The sequence below is a fragment of the Notechis scutatus genome, chromosome 2, assembly GCF_049901735.1.
Source record: "Notechis scutatus isolate UNSWTSFEM ecotype Mainland chromosome 2, rNotScu1.2, whole genome shotgun sequence".
NCBI lineage: Eukaryota > Metazoa > Chordata > Lepidosauria > Squamata > Elapidae > Notechis > Notechis scutatus.
The window spans coordinates 145,665,572-145,683,464 of NC_142010.1; the positions used below are offsets into that span (position 1 = coordinate 145,665,572).

General features: G+C 40.2%; 1 protein-coding gene across 2 annotated transcripts in view; it reads left to right on the plus strand.

The window, feature by feature from the left end:
* Window positions 1–17,893, plus strand: part of NCKAP1L (NCK associated protein 1 like) — a 123,563-nt gene that overhangs the window by 32,883 nt on the left and 72,787 nt on the right. For both annotated transcript variants that reach the window (XM_087956525.1, XM_087956524.1), the window contains exons 6-12: window positions 476–566; window positions 1,040–1,177; window positions 6,434–6,482; window positions 7,994–8,150; window positions 11,274–11,330; window positions 13,964–14,060; window positions 16,133–16,236. In XM_087956525.1, the coding sequence (XP_087812651.1) occupies window positions 476–566; window positions 1,040–1,177; window positions 6,434–6,482; window positions 7,994–8,150; window positions 11,274–11,330; window positions 13,964–14,060; window positions 16,133–16,236 (693 nt within the window). The remainder of the gene's footprint in view (window positions 1–475; window positions 567–1,039; window positions 1,178–6,433; window positions 6,483–7,993; window positions 8,151–11,273; window positions 11,331–13,963; window positions 14,061–16,132; window positions 16,237–17,893) is intronic.

Sequence of the window (17,893 nt, forward strand, 5' to 3'; positions counted from 1 at the left end):
GGGTGAGGTCAATAGTAGACAGTCTAAGGTTAAAGTTTTTGGGGTTTGGGGAAGAAACCACAGAGTCGGGTAGAGTATTCCAGACATTGACCCCTCTGTTGCTGAGGTCGTATTTCCTGCAATCAAGTTTGGTGCGGTTAACTTTGAGTTTGTATCTATTGTGTGCTCTTGTGTTGTTATGGTTGAAGCTGAAGTATTCATTGACAGGTAGGACATTGCAATGTATGATTTTATATACCATGCTTAAATCAGACCGAAGACGGCGTAATTCAAGGTTTTCTAGTTCTAGAATTTCAAGTCTGGTGGCATAAGGTATTCTGCAACGAGTAGAGTAAGGTGAGCAGTGTCTGAGGAGGTACTTAAGTCTATATCTGGCAGGTAGTTTTATACTGTAGATTGACTGCCCAGAGTCTACAATTGGAGCTTCACCAATTATTTTGTGTAATAAAATAATTCATTGCTTGTCTGACTTCAGTGATTCTAGCTTCCGTCGATTGGGTCAGATGATCATTGAGTACGAAAATCCCTTGCGCAAACTGCTGGAGGAGTTTGGACCTCATACCAAGGTGAGGTGCTGTGTGGTTACATAAATCTAGTCCTTTGAGGTACATATTCAACAAACCCTAGTTAAGCTTAAATTATAAATCCAGTCTTTATGTTTTGGGATTACTGATGGGGTGATAGGTTTTAGCTATTTCTGAGCAGAAGTTATTATCTGGGATTGTGTTTTTGTATGTCAGTTGCGGTAATTACAGAATTATTGCAACTCCTTTAATTCTTTTCCCATTTGCTAGTTCTCCTCAGTGAATGGCTTTATCTCCATTTGTGGTGAAGTCTGAGAAAAAATGAGAATGTGAATGGTCTTTAGTCTTTTATTCTGCTTACCTCCCGGTCAGGTGCCTTGTGCGTCTGCATTATCTCTGCATGTGTGATTTAGGAATGCAAATTTGCCAACATGATACATGGTCTTGCCCTTTTGCTCTCACTCTCCCTTCATGCTATTCCTTTCTAAACTTGCTAATCATTTTTTTCTTCCCAGACTGTGAGCCATGCACTTCTTTCACTCCACTTCCTGTTTGTCCGTCGAAACCATTCCGCTGACCAGTGGCGAGCTGACCAGCTCTTCAGTTTGATCAGCAATCCTGCCAACATGCTGTCTCCTGCCAGTTCAGACACTGTGAGTATGCGTGTGGGAAAGTATTTTCAGGAGTCATCCCCTTGAATGGCTGATGCTAGAGAGGCCTTAGAGATGGCAAAGATCTGACACTCCTAGTGTGCTGCTTTGAAATTGTTGGTCAAATAAAATACTTGTTGATTAGAGTAATGTAATCCTATGTACATAAAACAGCCATTGGCTCTGGCACGTTACACAAACATCATTCATTCATGCGTGCATGCATTCATTCATTCATTCATTCATTCATCAGTCAGTCAGTCAGTCAGTCAGTCAGTCAGTCAGTCAGTCAGTCAATCAGTAATCAGTCAATCTAGGCACCACCAACTTCAGAAGAATTCTGGACAGCTCACAATGTAACAAAGCAGGATAAAAGTATAGTGTAAAGAAATAAGAAAATGATGGACATGGTCAATAATACAGAGAGTTATGCAAGCAGACCAAGTCACACTAGCTCAAGGCCTGACAAAACAAGGAGTCTTTAAGGCATCTGGGTAGGAGCCACTCAGATCTTGGGGGAATCATATTTTAAGGGTCAAGTGCCACAACGGGATATGCTTCTGAAGTCCTCATAGATGGCACTGCCTAATCAAATAAATCTGGAGCATGCTAACTCTTAGATCAGCTGGGTAGACACCACAGAAGATGGGTGGCCCCTCAGATTTGCCCTGTGCTTTGTAGGGCTTTATAGGGCATACCTAAATGACACTTGAAGCAAACTGGCAGTGCCCTGCTGCATTCTGGGCTACTGGAAGCTTCCTTGTGTTGTTCTTCACAGAAGCCCTGTGTAAAATTACTAAAATCGTTTATACATGTTGTAATGAGGGTTGGGAGTCGCTTCTTTACATGTTTCTTTTTCATTATATTATTTTTGAAGAGCCATCTTCTGTCCATTATTTTACTTCCCCCATGCACTGAGAATTATTGATAAATGTAACTATTCTGCCATATCTGTTCATGTTCACCCCCTCTGAGGTATTTTTCCCTAGCCTAGAACGCTGATTTATGAGGCTGAGCAAATAGATTTGCTCAGGGGTGGGATTCAATGTTTTTAACAACCGGTTCTGTGGGCGTGGCTTAGTTGGTGGGCGTGGCTTGGTGGTCATGTGATTGTCTGGCCGTGGCCAACTCAACATCACTCACATTGAGGCATGCATCTCCTCGCCTGGCCTCTCATGACTGTGGGGATGCTGCAACAGTCGTAAGTGTGAAAAACAGTCATAAGTCACTTTTTTCAGTGCCATTGTAACTTTGAATGGTCACTCCACACAAGCAAAGTACCAGCAAAGGAGGGAAAAATAACTCCAGGGCAGTTCCTGAGACAGGAAGTCTATTCCTGGCAAGAATGTAATAAGGGTTAACGGAGAGGCAGTTTCTGTAAGCAACACCAGAATGTTTCTTTCCTGCCTTCCTTACAGTATTAGGCCAGTAATTTCTTCTAACCACTGGTTCTCCGAACTGCTTAGAATATTAACAACCGGTTCTAGAGAATAGGTGCAAACCAGTAGAATCCCACCCCTGGATTTGCTCCAGATGTCCGTCTTAGGCTCTGTTTCCACTTGCGGTTTTTCACAGCACTATTAAGCTCCATCAACCCCATCTTAGTTACACAGCTTATCCTCATCTCATTCACAGCCCATACCATAATGGGACGTAGCCTTAAATTATCACTAAGTCTACCGATGTAAAAATAGTCCCTCCCCGCTTTTAAACCAGTACTATCCCTCCTCAGGGAGGGACGCAGTGGCTCAGTGGCTAAGACACTGAGCTTGTCGATCAGAAAGGCCAGCAGTTCGGCAGTTCAAATCCCTAGCATCGTGTAACTGAGTGAGCTCCTGTTACTTGTCCCAGCTTCTGCCAACCTAGCAGTTCGAAAGCATGTAAAAATGCAAGTAGAAAAATAGGGACCACTTTGGTGGGAAGGTAACAGCATTCTGTGTGCCTTCGGTATTTAGTCATGCCAGCCACATGACTACGGAGACGTCTTCAGACAGCGCTGGCTCTTCAGCTTTGTAACGGAGATGAGCACCACCGCCCCCTAGAGCCGGAAACTAGTAGCATGTATGTGGCAAGGGAAACCTTTACCTTTATCCCTCCGCAGCTTCAGCCTTCAACCAAAATATATAATGTGTTCATACCCATTAACTTAAAGGTGAGATCAGCTAACACATTGCAGGTACGATCATTTAAGAGCCATGGTGGCTCAGTGGTTCGAGTGCAGTACTGCAGGCTACTTCTGCTGACTTCTGGCTGCCTGCAATTTGGCAATTTGAATCTCACCAGGCTCAAGGTTGACTCAGCCTTCCATCCTTCCCAGGTTGGTAAAATGAAAACCCAGATTGTTGGGGGCAATAGGCTGACTCTGTAAACTGCTTAGAAAGGGCTGTAAAGCATTATAAAGTGGTATATAAGCACTATTGCTATTGCTATCAAGGGTGTGTTTTGAGACAATTGGAATGTGTGAACTTTTTCCTTCGTTCACATTAGTAGTGAGGTCAGGGGTTCCCAACCCTTGGGTCACAGGCCACTACCGGACTGTGAGCCATTCAGAACTGGGCCATGGAAGCGGTAGGTGAGCACACACACACATCCCCACTTGTGTGAGCAGTGTGCATGCACGCTTTCCTGCCACTCACACAGAACCATCCTCCCCACCCCCACCCCTGCTGGTCCGCAAAGCCTACTCTGCCACTGTTTGCCCTTCCCCCAAATGTGTTGTATCTATTAGCACTTTACTTTCTATCTTTCATAGAAAGACAGAACTCTATTTTGGGGTACTCTATTTTTCTTATCTCCATTTTTAAGTGCTCTGGTTTTATTGTATTGCAAACAGTTGCTGGAGTGCATCTATAGTCTCGTTGTACTTGTACAATGAAAATAAAGTTCTTCTTCTTCTTCTTCTTCTTCTTCTTCTTCTTCTTCTTCTTCTTCTTCTTCTTCTTCTTCTTCTTCTTCTTCTTCTTCTTCTTCTTCTTCTTCTTCTTCTTCTTCTTCTTCTTCTTCTTCTTCTTCTTCTTCTTCTTCTTCTTCTTCTTCTTCTTCTTCTTCTTCTTCTTCTTCTTCTTTCTTCTTCCTCTCCATATGCGTCACTTGTCATTTTTCCCTAGAAATTTTTTCCAACCAAACCCTATCCTGGGTGCTAGCAATTGAAAGAGAAAACAAACCCCCATGGTGTTATTTTTAAGGAAGAGGAGAAATTTTACACAATTTCTTTTTAGAAGTTGTTCTGAAATGAGCTAATCTCCACCATGTTGTTTGGTGAAGAAGAAGGGATCTATTTGCAGCTTCTCATGCTGTAAAACGGAGCCCTGTGTTAGCCAGCTCCTTCCTTGTTAACAGCATTCTGAAATGGCATCACTGGGGATCTTTCTCTGTAGTTGTAGCAGCTTTCTTTTCCTCACTGCAGAATCCAGAAAACGAGGAGTGTCACACTGTTTTGTTTTCATTGCTTATTTTATGGTTCTCCTGTATTTGTCCGTTTTAATAACATCTTCCCTATGAAAGAAAAATAAACGCAGCTATTGATGTTCAGGACAATCATGCCCAATTATGGCATCTCTCCGTTTGAGGCTGTTTCTGCCCTGGCGTTTTCCCATTCCTTTATTTTGTATGTGGGAGATGCTTCAATGCAGTGTGTGAAAACAAGTTAATAGAAAGGCTCTGACAGAGTCAGACCCGCCCTATTCCTTTGATTGGAGGATGTTTTCATCGCTGTCTGAGAAAACACTGAAAAGAGACAAGAGCAAAGCCAGAGGAGAAAACCAATCACCTTGCCTCTAATGAACCATAGACTCATAGGCCAGGCCAACATGATTCAGCAGTGATTCAGAACAAACACAGTACATACAGAACTAGAATAGATGGTGGAGATGGCCAGGTTTAAGGTGGCATTATTTCATGCAAGAATGATTCCTTTTAAATTGATAATAAAGTTATAGGGTGATATTCCTTTTAAGCTGACAATAAGATAGCCAGTGGACACTCTTGTTTAATCCCACTCACTGCCTTGCTCCTTCTAATCGGAATTAAAAAAAATAAATACTGAAAACTTTAAAAAAACTTCTATCTGGCAAAGAGACAGTTTTAGACAGAAAAGAGGCTGCCCTCTTTTCCTTGCAATGTCTGTCTGTCTGTCTACCTACCTACCTACCTACCTACCTATCTATCTTTCTATCTATCTATCTAATATGTATATTTCTGTAGCCCATCAAGCTTGTAATAAAAAGAGGGTGGCACCAAAGACCAGAGTTTTTCTGCCAGCCAAGTTTCATAAGAAAAATTAAGTAAACTAGGCAACTGGAAAGGAATGGAAGGTCATTCAGACTGTGGAGAAAAAGGAAAATACAAACACTTGAGAAAAGTGTCTATGGCTGCAGCCAAAGAGAGGGGAAGAAGTAAAAAGTTAAAGCAAGTTAGAGGGAAAGAGAGAGCAAAGCCAGACAAATGTGCACTTCTAGACATAAAAAAGAGAAAATTTTCACAGTGGTCAAGCCAGAATTTTTCCTTGAAATTCCAACTGTTTGAAGACTCCTGAGCTAGAATGGACTGAATGTGATAATGGATGTTGTTAAGTTCGGTCGGTGGGTCCCAAAGATAGGCGAGGCATGAGTAGTGAACAACAGCTCTTTATTAAGTAGATAGATTCTGAGACAAAAATCCCAGCGCGCAGCAGCTCTTCTTATAGAGCTGGCCGCGGCTAGGCAGCCAATGACAGCTCTTTGAGTTTGCCGCGCTTGATTTTAGCCAATTGCGGCAAACCCTGTATGAGCCAATCAGGAACGTTCAAGCCGACCAATCACGATCCGGCTTGTCTGGACCAATCGGAACGCAGGGTTTCAAGACTGCTAATATGGAACAGATGTCCCAATAACAATTCTCGCTTGTACATAACAAAGTTATGAGCCAAGGTGGCACAGTGGTTAGAATGCAGTATAATGCAGGCTCTTTCTGCTGACTGCTGACTGCCTGCAGTGTGGCAGTTCGATTCTCACCGGCTCAAAGTTGACACAGCCTTCCATCCTTCCAAGGTTGGTAAAATGAGGACCCAGATTGTTGGGGGCAATAGGCTGACTCTGTAAACCGCTTAGAGGGGGCTATAAAGCACTGTGAAGTGGTATATAAGTCTGTGTTGTTATTATGTTTCTGAAAAGCACATAGATACAAAAGGACACTCACTTACAAGATAGACTGTACGAATCATTGTGTATGTGGCTCTGGAGAGGAATCTTATTTGTTTGTCCACCCCTTTTTTTTCACCAGATGGCCTGTGAATACCTTTCATGGGAGGTTCTCGAGCGATGGATTGTGAGTAAGTTACCATCACTTTAATTTTAAGTTCCAGCCTGGATCCTAAGCCTAGAGGAGAGATAGGCAACTTTTAAGGCACATTCATCATTGTTAGAAAGCAATAGCAAGGCAGCCATTTGGTGTGGCATACCAATCACAAACTGCTTCTGCACTGGGAGTGTAGCCAGTAACAACACATTGAAAACACTCTGCTCTCAACTTTCCTCTGGCTTTTTCTTTCTGTTGTAGTCATTGGGTAAGAACAGGATGCAGACATATAGAGGAACAAGCCCATGTGAAAATCTTCGCAGATACAGCAAGAGGGACAAAAGGGAATTAACAGACAGAGAAGTAACAGAGAGAGGAAATACAAGCCAACTTCTCTCTTTTTATTCTACTTGGACAAATTATTATTGCTATTATTACTGTTTATACATAGCCTATAAAATAATTCTGACTGGATTTAGTATGTGGATGAAAGTTCATTCTCCAAGCAGGTTGGTTGTGGGTTGGTTTTCAAATATTTCATTACCAGGCTAGGTAACATTTTAAGTGAAATTTAGGAGATGACAATGTCCTTCTGTTTATAAGGACTTCAGGTATGGGTGTGTCAAGTGAGGTTCTTGTGATGGGTCAGCTGTGAGTCATCAGTGAGAGTCTTACGACAGGTCTGGTGATAGTGCTTTTAGTATTTGTACTTTTTACTTTATTTTTAGGATTTAGTACTTTTGATTACTGAATCCTCCTAAAGAACTAAGATATTTAATGATAACATTCTATTATATGCACTGTCCCAAGTATTGCAATGTTGAAAAGTTTCCCTTCCTATTTTATCCAAGTGCATCACTACTACTACTACTACTACTACTATTATTATTATTATTATTATTATTATTATTATTATTATTATTATTATTATTCCCTGTTTTTTTTTGTTTGTATAAACAAGGAATAAAATCAAAATCCCTCTTTTCTCCAAACTCAGCTCAGGGTTCTGAAAATCCGTAACTCATCACAGACTTTTAAGAGGAAAACACTTCCAAAACTGAATGTTATTAGGAAGAGGTAAAATTTTCCTCCTGACAAGAATCATTTTTGCACTTTTTAGCCAGTTTTTACACACAGGATCACTCTTCCCTCACTTCCTATGAAAATAGGAAAATATTTGTCCGTTATCTTAGCTCGGGTGGATTCTCTTGTCTAGCATCACATTTGGCAAAATTATGCTCCATGCATTTCCACTTCAAAGAAGATGTAAGGATTTGCTGCTCTTTGTGATGCTTTGACTTAACTTGCCCTATTCATTTATGCTCCCAGCAACTTTTGGACCCCTGCTGGCAACTCTTCAAAGCTCTAAAGCAGGGGTGTCCAACCTTGACAACTTTAAGACTTGTGGACTTCAACTCCCAGAATTCCTGGCTGAGGAATTCTGGGAGTTGAAGTCCACAAGTCTTAAAGTTGTCAAGGTTGGACACCCTGCTCTAAAGGTTTGCATTTCCTTCCCCCCTTCCTCAGTAACGTCTCCCCCTGCAGTGGGGTTCTTGCTTTGCCACAGTTGCCTGGGCTCCACCCAGAACTGCCTGGAACTTTGGCGGATGGCTCTTCGTGGCTCACTCTACATCACACTGATACGAGATGAAGTGCTTTCTATTCACAAGGTGACAGAAGAGGCCTTTAGCAGCATTAAAGGGTAAGTAATGTGCTGAAGTGTGTAAGGGCTCGAGGGGTAATGATCCTGCACTGGTTAGACTAGGCTAATACCCATTTCCACCACTGGGGAAGAGAAAACAGATTCCAAGGATGTAAGAGAAGTTGGTCATTTCAGGAATTTTTTTTAAAAAAAACCTTGTGATATCCTCTTCTCCACCTGTTTTATACCAGTAATAATTGGTCCTTCTTGCTGCAATCTAATCTGGTGTGTTCCAGAATTGTTGGGAATTCAGATCACTGAATTTCTAATCAGCATGGCCCAAGTAGAAGGATGCCAGATAGGATAAGCTCATCTTACTTTTCTGGCTCTGTCTGGATTAGGCTGCTTGTAGAATTATTATCAAATTTCATGTAAAAGTATATAGTTTCCAAATTACCGGAAGTGGTGGTTTCATTCTAGAAACGTGCAGTAATCAGATCCAAGGTGTTCTGGATCCTCTATAGATACCCTTCCTGTATCTTAAAGGAGCTCCTGACAAGTATCATGAGAGTGCCTACTTGATACACGCACCTCTTTTTCACTCTGTGCTCAATTGATCAGATTACCATCTTAAATACTGCACCCTGTTCCAGCTACTACATTTTAAGAGGTATTCAGATAAACTGAGCATCCAAAGAAAACAGTAAGGATGTTCAGATGACTGGAAATGAGCTCTTCCAAGGAGAGGTTGAGAGAAGATCCTTCAGGAAATAAATAAAAAAACCTGCTGGTGTATGTGGCAAAATTGATTCTTAGGAAGTTTCTTTTAATTCAACAGAGTTTGAATTAGATTCCCAGCAGGGAGTTGTACTCAAGGATCCCACTCACTTTTGAACTTACTAATTTTATGACTTGACCTGTATTAATAAATAATCAGTACTATCTCTCCAAGGATTTGGTTTGTGGCTTCCTATGACTTCCTTTCAAAATCCTGATTCCAGGGACTAAACTATAAACATCTTCTATAAGTAAAACTCTTCTCGCTGGACTTCTGCTTCACTGAACAGTGGCTTTATTTAGAGCGGGGATTCTTAAATTGTGACTCATGCCCCTTCAACGTCCATGAGCAAATTTGAAGGAGTCATTGATGTGGAGGCTTATATTCACAAAAAGCAGGAACAAGGTCAGAATTTGTTCCTGGTATCTCTGGGTTCGCTCAAGCCAAGCAAGCAGTAACGGCCACAGCTGGATTGGAGGGAGGGATAATCCCATAGGCTTAACTGTCTGTCAAAATCACCCACCAATCACAGCAGCACTGTGACTGAGATATGGTTTCTTGCTGGCTGATGACTCCTGATGTGGCACCCAGCATGTAGACAATTGCTGTAGAAGTAAAGTTCTTGTTAACACATTTCAGTATTTCTGCTCATTACTTTGGATTCTAACCTTTAAAAAGAGAAAGGCCTTTTGTTGGATGGTAAAAGAAAAGATGAAGCAGTGGTGATCAAAGTAAGCTTAAATAAAAAAAAGTGTGAAGTAACTTGCATACCTTTGGGCTTGACAAGGGGGTTTGTTATTGGAGAAGAATGTTATCAGTATGTAACTTGTCAGAAAAAAACTGTCAGATGAGAGTATGAAGCCAAGCAAAACCAGAAACCAGAAGCCAAGCAAAACCTGAAAACAAATCAAGCCGTGAAAAAAACTTGAGATTTTTCCATTCAAAGGAAGATGAACTGAAGATTTGGGTAACTGTATGAATGCAAATCACTTAAAGTGGACAAATTGCATCGTGAGATGCACTGATGGGGCATATTCTATATCACAATGTCATAGAATTTTTTTATATGCCAGAATCTCATAGTTGAATTAGATGTAGGCAAGGTCTTGCTTTAGAAGAGTAAAGTCCAACAATTCAGGAAGTTTTACAAACTATTACGTGAATTGAACAAAAACTAGACCTATAAAGATTGTGTGAAGAGATGGCTGACAAATACATGTTTTCACTGTTTTATAGTGAGTCAAGATGTTTGACACCCATTTTCAAATGGAGAAATGAACTCTATGAAAAGACATAGTTGTTTATCAACTGTGATTTCAGTATTTATTTAGTATACTTTTGACAAGCTAGAGATTTTTAAGACCTCGTTGCAAAGTGACAATTTCCTTGAACCTTGTGACAAATAAAAATAATGAATGGGAAAGTTAAACTCGGAAAGAGTAAAACTGAAAATTTAGACATGTTTTTTGCTTTGAAACTATTGGAAGCGGTAATATAGATTAGTAAATATGTTTTATATTTAATTCATCTTTATTTGAAATACACTTTCAGAACAAATTATCATGTGCAACAAATCAAAATATAACTGGATATTACTATTCCTGATAAGGATTTCTTTGAAAATAATTCCTAATAATTTCTCTTCCTGAATTACTAATCAGTGTGTAAAAAGGCATACAAAGAATTAAGTGAGACAGCTATAATCATTCTGATTCAATTTGTAATACCTTGTTTTTGAGAGGCAGATTTTTTCCATTTTGCTCCTATGAAAACCATACGTCATTCCAAAATAAATGTGGAAGGAATAATGCAAGCAGCTGTCTCAAAAAAACCCAACTATACTTCAAAAATAACGTAAAATTAATCAAGCTTATTCTTCTCATGAAAAATATGCTTTTAAATGAGTTTCTTGGTTGGAAATGAAGGTTTTTAAAAAAAAAAACACATTGCAGTATCTATCATTTTTGTATAATATGGGGATTAAAATTTAATGATTAAAAGTAAGCTATACAATTATTACTTGACCAACTGTAGTCCCAATGAATTCATTAGTTTTTAAGGGGATATACAATAATCAAGTATAATATGAAGGATTACACTTCAAGATTTGAGAAACTCTAGCTTTGGGAGAACAAAGAAATGGATGGGTTGTGGTGGAATGTAGTCTGGATTCCAGGAAGGAAGGGCTCTTTTCAAGAGGGCAAAGAGGTAGTGGAGCTTAGAAAATTTGGTTGGCAGGAAGAGGGTTAAAACAGCTCCACCCTAGTGTTCCCCAGAATATATCTATTGTTGTGTAAATAGTTACTTTAGTCTGGCAAGATTCTGTCTATAGGTAAAGAAAACTGAGTAAAGGAAACTGAGCCTCTTCTTGGGGCCTGACAAATGTTCTTTCTCTCTCTTTACAGCTATGGGAAACGTATCACTGATATTAAAGATTGTAAAGAGCATGCTCTACAACAAAGGTAGGAATGTCCCTTCCCTTTCTGGCTCTGGGCTTCTCTCTGCGGTTTACTGTATATCCATTGCTCTTCTTTATTTGCTTTATTTACTTGTTTTCCTTTTAGTCTCATCAGTCTTCAACTTTCCCTTCTGTCTGCCACCACCCTCCCAGACCCATTTAACCAGAGTTTTCATGATACTTTTTTTCGTCATATTGCTCTGCAAACATCTTGGCCCTCTTATCTTGTATGTTGGACATTCTCTTCTGTGGTTGCAGTCCTACCTATGACATGGTGTGAGCTTCTTAATCCTTTTGATGCTTATAGATTATGCTAAGTTGTGTTTTGCTTTAGTGGTGCTTGTTTGTAAGTTACCTTGAGCCAGTCTGTAAAGTGTGTGTGTGTGTGTGTGTCTAACAATGCTTAGCACATAGTGCTTATAAGCAGTATCCTGAATAATGGGAATTGAGCTTCTTATAATCTTCTCAGCTGTCCTTACCACTCTCTGTATGGACTTTCTATCTGAGGCACTGCTGCCAACAAACCAAACGATGCAGTTTGTTAAAACGCTCTCAGTTGTGCCTCTGTAAAAAATGGCCAGGACTGAAAGAGAAAGATATGCTCTCCTCATCCGACACAGGAAATGCAGACACTGGTTTGCACACTTCACCAAGTGTGGAGAGACCAATTCAGATTGTTAGTTATCCTGACTTGCTGTATGATCCCAGCCAATAGAATGAACTTCTAAGCTCATGGTTAGAATTATGTTTGAAACCTGACATGCTGATAATGGTAGATAAGTAGCAACTATTCTGCTTCTTTCCTCTACCCCCATCTGTTGTGCATCACAACTAGCAACTTCGCTATCACATCCTATTGTGAGAGAGGAAGAGGTCAGGCTCAAGGGGAGCATGCCTCTGTGTGCCAGATGTGATGGAATAGCTGTGGGGAAAGATGGTTGTCTTCATATCTGGAACCCAGAGGCATCCTTTTTGACCATGGAGAGGAACAGTTTTCTGGCCTAGATAGGTCTTTTGTCTTATTCAATGCAGTTTTAATGAACCATAACAACCCGAAAGGCAAGGATGGAAGGAGCTGCCACAAAGTCCCTTCTGCTACTTCTCTCACTTTGACTGTAGATTTAAATGACATTATCCAGCTGGTAACTCTGCAGTGTTACCCAGTTCTGCAGTCTTTTCTCCATTGTAACTGCAGATGCTCCTGGCATTACTTTTTATAGAAGTACTGATTAAATACTGCCTTGACTGTCAAAAGATAAAGGGAGGTTGCATTTTTAATTTTAATTGGTGAGTGCTGAGATAATTTTTACTGCAATAGAGAGAAATCTGCAGGCCTTTAGTCATCATGGTTAGATATTGAGAATTGTAGCTCAGCAGTGGAAGGTAACAGCTCTGGTATGTAGGAAGATTCAAGTTCTGAATGAATGGGCAGAGTTTCAGTGTGTACAAAGCAGAGGATTAAACCTTCAAGTCAAGCTTGGCTTCTGATGTTATTGTGGGACACATCCATGTTATTTTCTCAGCAAGAATATAGAAGGGCTTGGCCATTGTTTTCTTCCCAGCCTAGCCTATAGGCTTGGTGGGCTCCCATCCAAGTAATAGTGAGGCTCAACCTTCTTAGCTTTGTGAGATCAGTCAGCATTGGCCAGATGCTACCGCCTAGCTGAGCAATAGATAACTAGCACACATTTGCAATAGTGTCGAATATCTGTAGCTCAGGTGTAGAATGAGGGTGATTAGAAAATAGAAATCTATGTCTACCACAAACCCACGCATACAGACCAAATCCTCAGCTTCTCAAGCAACCATCCCACTGCACTGCACTGCAAGAAGTTGTGTCCAGACTCTGTTCAGAAGGGCCAGGAAGCACCACAACACTAAGAAAAGCGGAAGAGAAATGGCTGCTCTCTGTAATGGCTATCCAAAAATGTCATATTTCAACAGAGCACCCAAACCAAAATACCCCACATAGCACCAACTCTCAAACAATGCTCTCCCCCCAGCAGTTCACCTCCCAGTGACTTTGACCTGATGTAATCTCCTTAACATTCGGAAACCAACCCACAAGCTTGGAGAACGAACCCTGACTCCCAAACACACATTTACTTAAGGTAAAAGGTAAAGGTTCCCCTCACACACACGTGCTAGTCATTTCTGGCTCTACAAAGCCGAAGAGCCAGCACTGTCCAAAGACGTCTCTGTGGTCATGTGGCCGGCACGACTAAATGCCGAAAGCGCACGGAACGCTGTTACCTTCCCAAAAAAGTGGTCCCTATTTTTCTACTTGCATTTTTTACCTGCTTTCAAACTGCTAGGTTGGCAGAAGCTGAGACAAGTAACAGGAGCTCACTCCGTTACATGGCTTTAAGGATTCGAACTGCCAAACTGCCGATCTTTCTGATTGATAGCTCAGCATCTTAGCCACTGAGCCGCTGCGTCCCTTTCACATTTACTTACCTTGATCTAAAGAGGAATGGAGGAAAATTCCTGTTTTAGCCAACTCAGTATTACAATCTTTTATTGATGCTGCTTGCTTTGGCCTTTAAAAAAAGTTTTCTGATGTTGATGACATGCAGGCAGGGTGCTGGGAGGGGTGGAATTCTTTTCATATGAATTCTTTGGCTGGTTTCTTGACAGTGGACAATTACATCGAGGCCGGCGTAATTTCCTGAGGAATGCTGTGCGGGAGATGGAGGCTATTCTGGCCAATGAACCTGGACTGCTGGGCCCCAAGGCAAGTCGGTCAGAGAGGTATAGAGGTGGGCAAGAACTAAGAGATGTGAAGGTGCAAGTAAATTTATTTATGCTGTGCGTGAGCAGTTAGAGCTGGGCCAATGCAGACGCAAGAGGGATTTGGGTACATAAAATGCCCACAGGGCTCTATATGTGAGAAGGATGAACCCAGAGCAAGTACAAATTACAACCATTTGTATAGTGAGTGTTCAAATTTACAATAACACTACAAAAAAACAACAACCCTGCTCCATCACAGCATCCCATGGTCACATGATCAGAATTCAGGCGTTTAACAACTGGCATGTGTTTACAACAATTGCAGTGTCCTGGGATCAAAGGATTGCTATTTGCAACCTTCCCAGTCAGCTTCTGGCAAACAAAGTCAGTGGGGAAAGCTTAACAGTCAAACAATTCACTTTACATTGCAGTGATTTTCTTAACAAGCCTGGCAAAGAAGGTCTTAAAATCAGGTGCAGTTGTGGTCATAAGTCGAGGACTATCTATATTCATACACCTGCATTGGCTTACTAGTTCTTGATTTGATGTGCCAAGGTCTCTAATAATGGCTCGTGTTTTGTCTGTAACTGATGCTCAGTTAACAGGGCCTCCGTGGAATGGAAACACATTTTGAAAAGAGAAGGCTTTTGTGCTGTCGGTGTTTGATGTTTTTACACCCTTAGTGTTAACAAGCAAATGAAAATAATAATAATATTTGCTTCGGTTTCCTGGCTGAATTAACTTGATGAAATATTTGGTCAGTCTAAAGGCGTTTTTTTCCCTATTGGTGTTCTAGATTATACTTACGGAGGCAAGCTTTTCTAAACTCATTCTGCAGGAATCCTGGGTAAAATAATGAAGTGGTTTAAAGAGTGCAAAAGAGCTGGAAGAGATTTCCATCCTTGCCTGTCTGCCCGTCTTTTTCTGTATTTGCCCTACCTAGCTGCTTTTCTCCAGTTAACTTTTTCTGTAACCATCCTAGCAAAAAAGCTCCTCTAAGGATTATGGGAATTGGTATGAACCCTGGAAAAGCACCAGGTTAGAGAACTACTCCATGTAACAAAGCCGGTACCCAAGATAAATACCAAGGAACATATACAGTATATTCCTATCTGGTAAAGGAACATTAAAGAGGAAAGAAAGGAGTGAGTCATTAAGGGAGACCTTGAAGGAAAAATTACATAGCCCTAGGACAGAAGGAAATTTGAGAAATTCAAAATTATCTTCATTTTTTTTTTGGTAGTATAAACTCAAAATAATGCCATGTTGATTTTGTTTAGTATAAGATTCGCAAAATTTTGGTAAGCTTTCAGGATTCTGTTATTCTGCCTCAATGTTTCTTAAAGTGTAGTCCCAGAACTCTCCCCCCCCCTTTCAGGGATCTACAAAACAAAAATTATTTGTCAGTTTATGTTGAAAAATCTTATAATATAGAAGTCCAATCAAGCCCTCATGTAAAGCAGTAATGGCAGCAAATGCATAAATTGTAGTTCCAAATATGATAAATATTGATAAATGTAAACCACACAAACAAAAACTCTTTTGAGAGATCCTCCTTGATTTTTAAAATTGGGAAGAGATTCTGAAAGAAAAAATTGTTTAACAACACTGTTCTACCTTACTACAATAATGAGCATTGCTGGAATCTGTGGCCTACTATTTGTGTCTTACAAATATTTCTTCATTCTTTCCCTTAAAGTTATTTCCTCTTCTGTCTCATATTTGTCTCATATTTCCTCCTCCCTCCTTCCTTCCTTCATCACTTTAGTCATGAAGAAATCTTTGACATATGGAAAACTAAATGTGGCTCTTTATACTGATTCCAGCAATTTTAATAATTGGTCTGCCGATTTCAGGCTCTTCACTTCTTTAAATGTTCTTTTTGTGCTTTAAAATCACTCCATTATTTTGACTCAGAATTCACAATAGAACAGAGATTTGGGGAAGTTATTTGTACTATTGAGATATGTTTGCCTGTCTACTCTAAAATCTTTGGAGAAAATGGACATAATTTTCATAGTGGGAATTCTACTTGGAATGAGATGCCTAATTCTCTTTTGTCTGATACAATAGGCAATTTATGTCTTCATGGCTCTGTCATTCTGCCGGGATGAGGTTGCCTGGCTGTGCAGACATAGTGAGCACAAAGGCAAGAACCAAGAGGAATTCACTGACAGGTATTGATCAGGTTGGGGAAGTGTCATCCAAGGATTGGAAGTTTAGACATGAGGTAAACTCTAAAGTACGGGTGTTAAACTCACGGTGTCACATTGCCATCACATGATGTATTGTGACATTTTTTCCTTTTGCGGAGCTGAGGTGGGCATAGCCTGCACATGAGGCATTGCATCCAGCCTGCGGGCCACCAGTTTGACACCCCCGTTCTAAAGCTTTCAAAGTTAATGAACCTATGTGGTTCACCATAGTTGCCAAAATGTCCTTTTCTATACCACTGTTAGAAATGCAAGCTTTAAATCTTCACAAGGGATGGAAAAGACCATTTGAGAAATCATCCTTTCTTCTCTTTGGGGGATAAATGTTCACATTTCATATTGGAATGTACTTGTGTTGTGCTAAATTATGGTTTGACCAATCATCTATAAGTCCTGATCTACACATTAAAAACTTAAGTCATGGCCTACAAGTTGCAGGGGTTAGAAGGACCCATTAAACAACTGGCCAAAGAGCCTATGTAGCTTAACATGATGGCTAAACTTGTGTTGATGAGCCCTGATACTACTGCCCACTGGATTTGCAACCCAAACTCATAGAACTGTGAGTAAGCTCAATCTGCTTTTTCTCAGCATTGTTCTTACCAGCTGCAACTTGCAAACTGCAATAATGAGAAGCAGAAAGCAAAGAAAGTAATTTTTATTTTATTTATTTATTTTTATTTGTCAATTGCTTACAAGATAATAGGTATAAGTAAAAACATAGATATGAACACATGGATACATATAAGAAAAATTATATATATATTCTTAAGTTTTCGCGGGTATCTATATGTATGGTATTCAGCTTTGTTCGGGTATTTTCCCATGTCATTATAGTTGTGCTTTCAAAGTTGTAGCGATGTTTCGGCAGAATCTCATCTGCCATCATCAGGCTTTTCTGTATTGTGTTCGTCTGACAAACACAATACAGACAAACACAATACAGAAGCCTGATAATGGCAGATGAGATTCTGCCGAAACGTTGCTACAACTTTAAAAGCACCACCTACTATGACGTGGGAAAATACCCAACAAAGCTGAATACCATACATGTAATACCAAGCGAAAAATATATATATATATATATATATATATATATATATATATATATATATATATATATATATATATATACACACACACACACACACACACACACAAACACACACACACACACACACACACACACACACACACACATGAAACAATAGGACAGGGACGGTAGGCACGTTGGTGCGCTTATGCATGCCCCCTACAGAAGAGTTAATCTCTCCAATTCATAACTGAAGGGTAGAAGAGGCATATTCAGTTGTACATTCATCTTGATGTGGAGGGGAAATGAAAAGATATGTCTCCCCGCAATTTTTGGCAGTTTTTGGTTGCAGAGTAACCTTGCTGGAAACTGAGTTAACGATTTTCCTCTAGCAGGGCATTACAATAGATGAAAGTTTTTTAGGAGTTCTACAGAATAGGACAAAATAGTCCTAAAATAGAAATAAACCAGTAGTTAGCATAGTTGTGACAGGAGAGTTTTGAATTGGAGTGAGTTTGACTTCACATCCATTTATCCTCAGTCTCGTTTTCAGGAGCATGCATGGCTACTTTTACCGGTCTCCCCCTC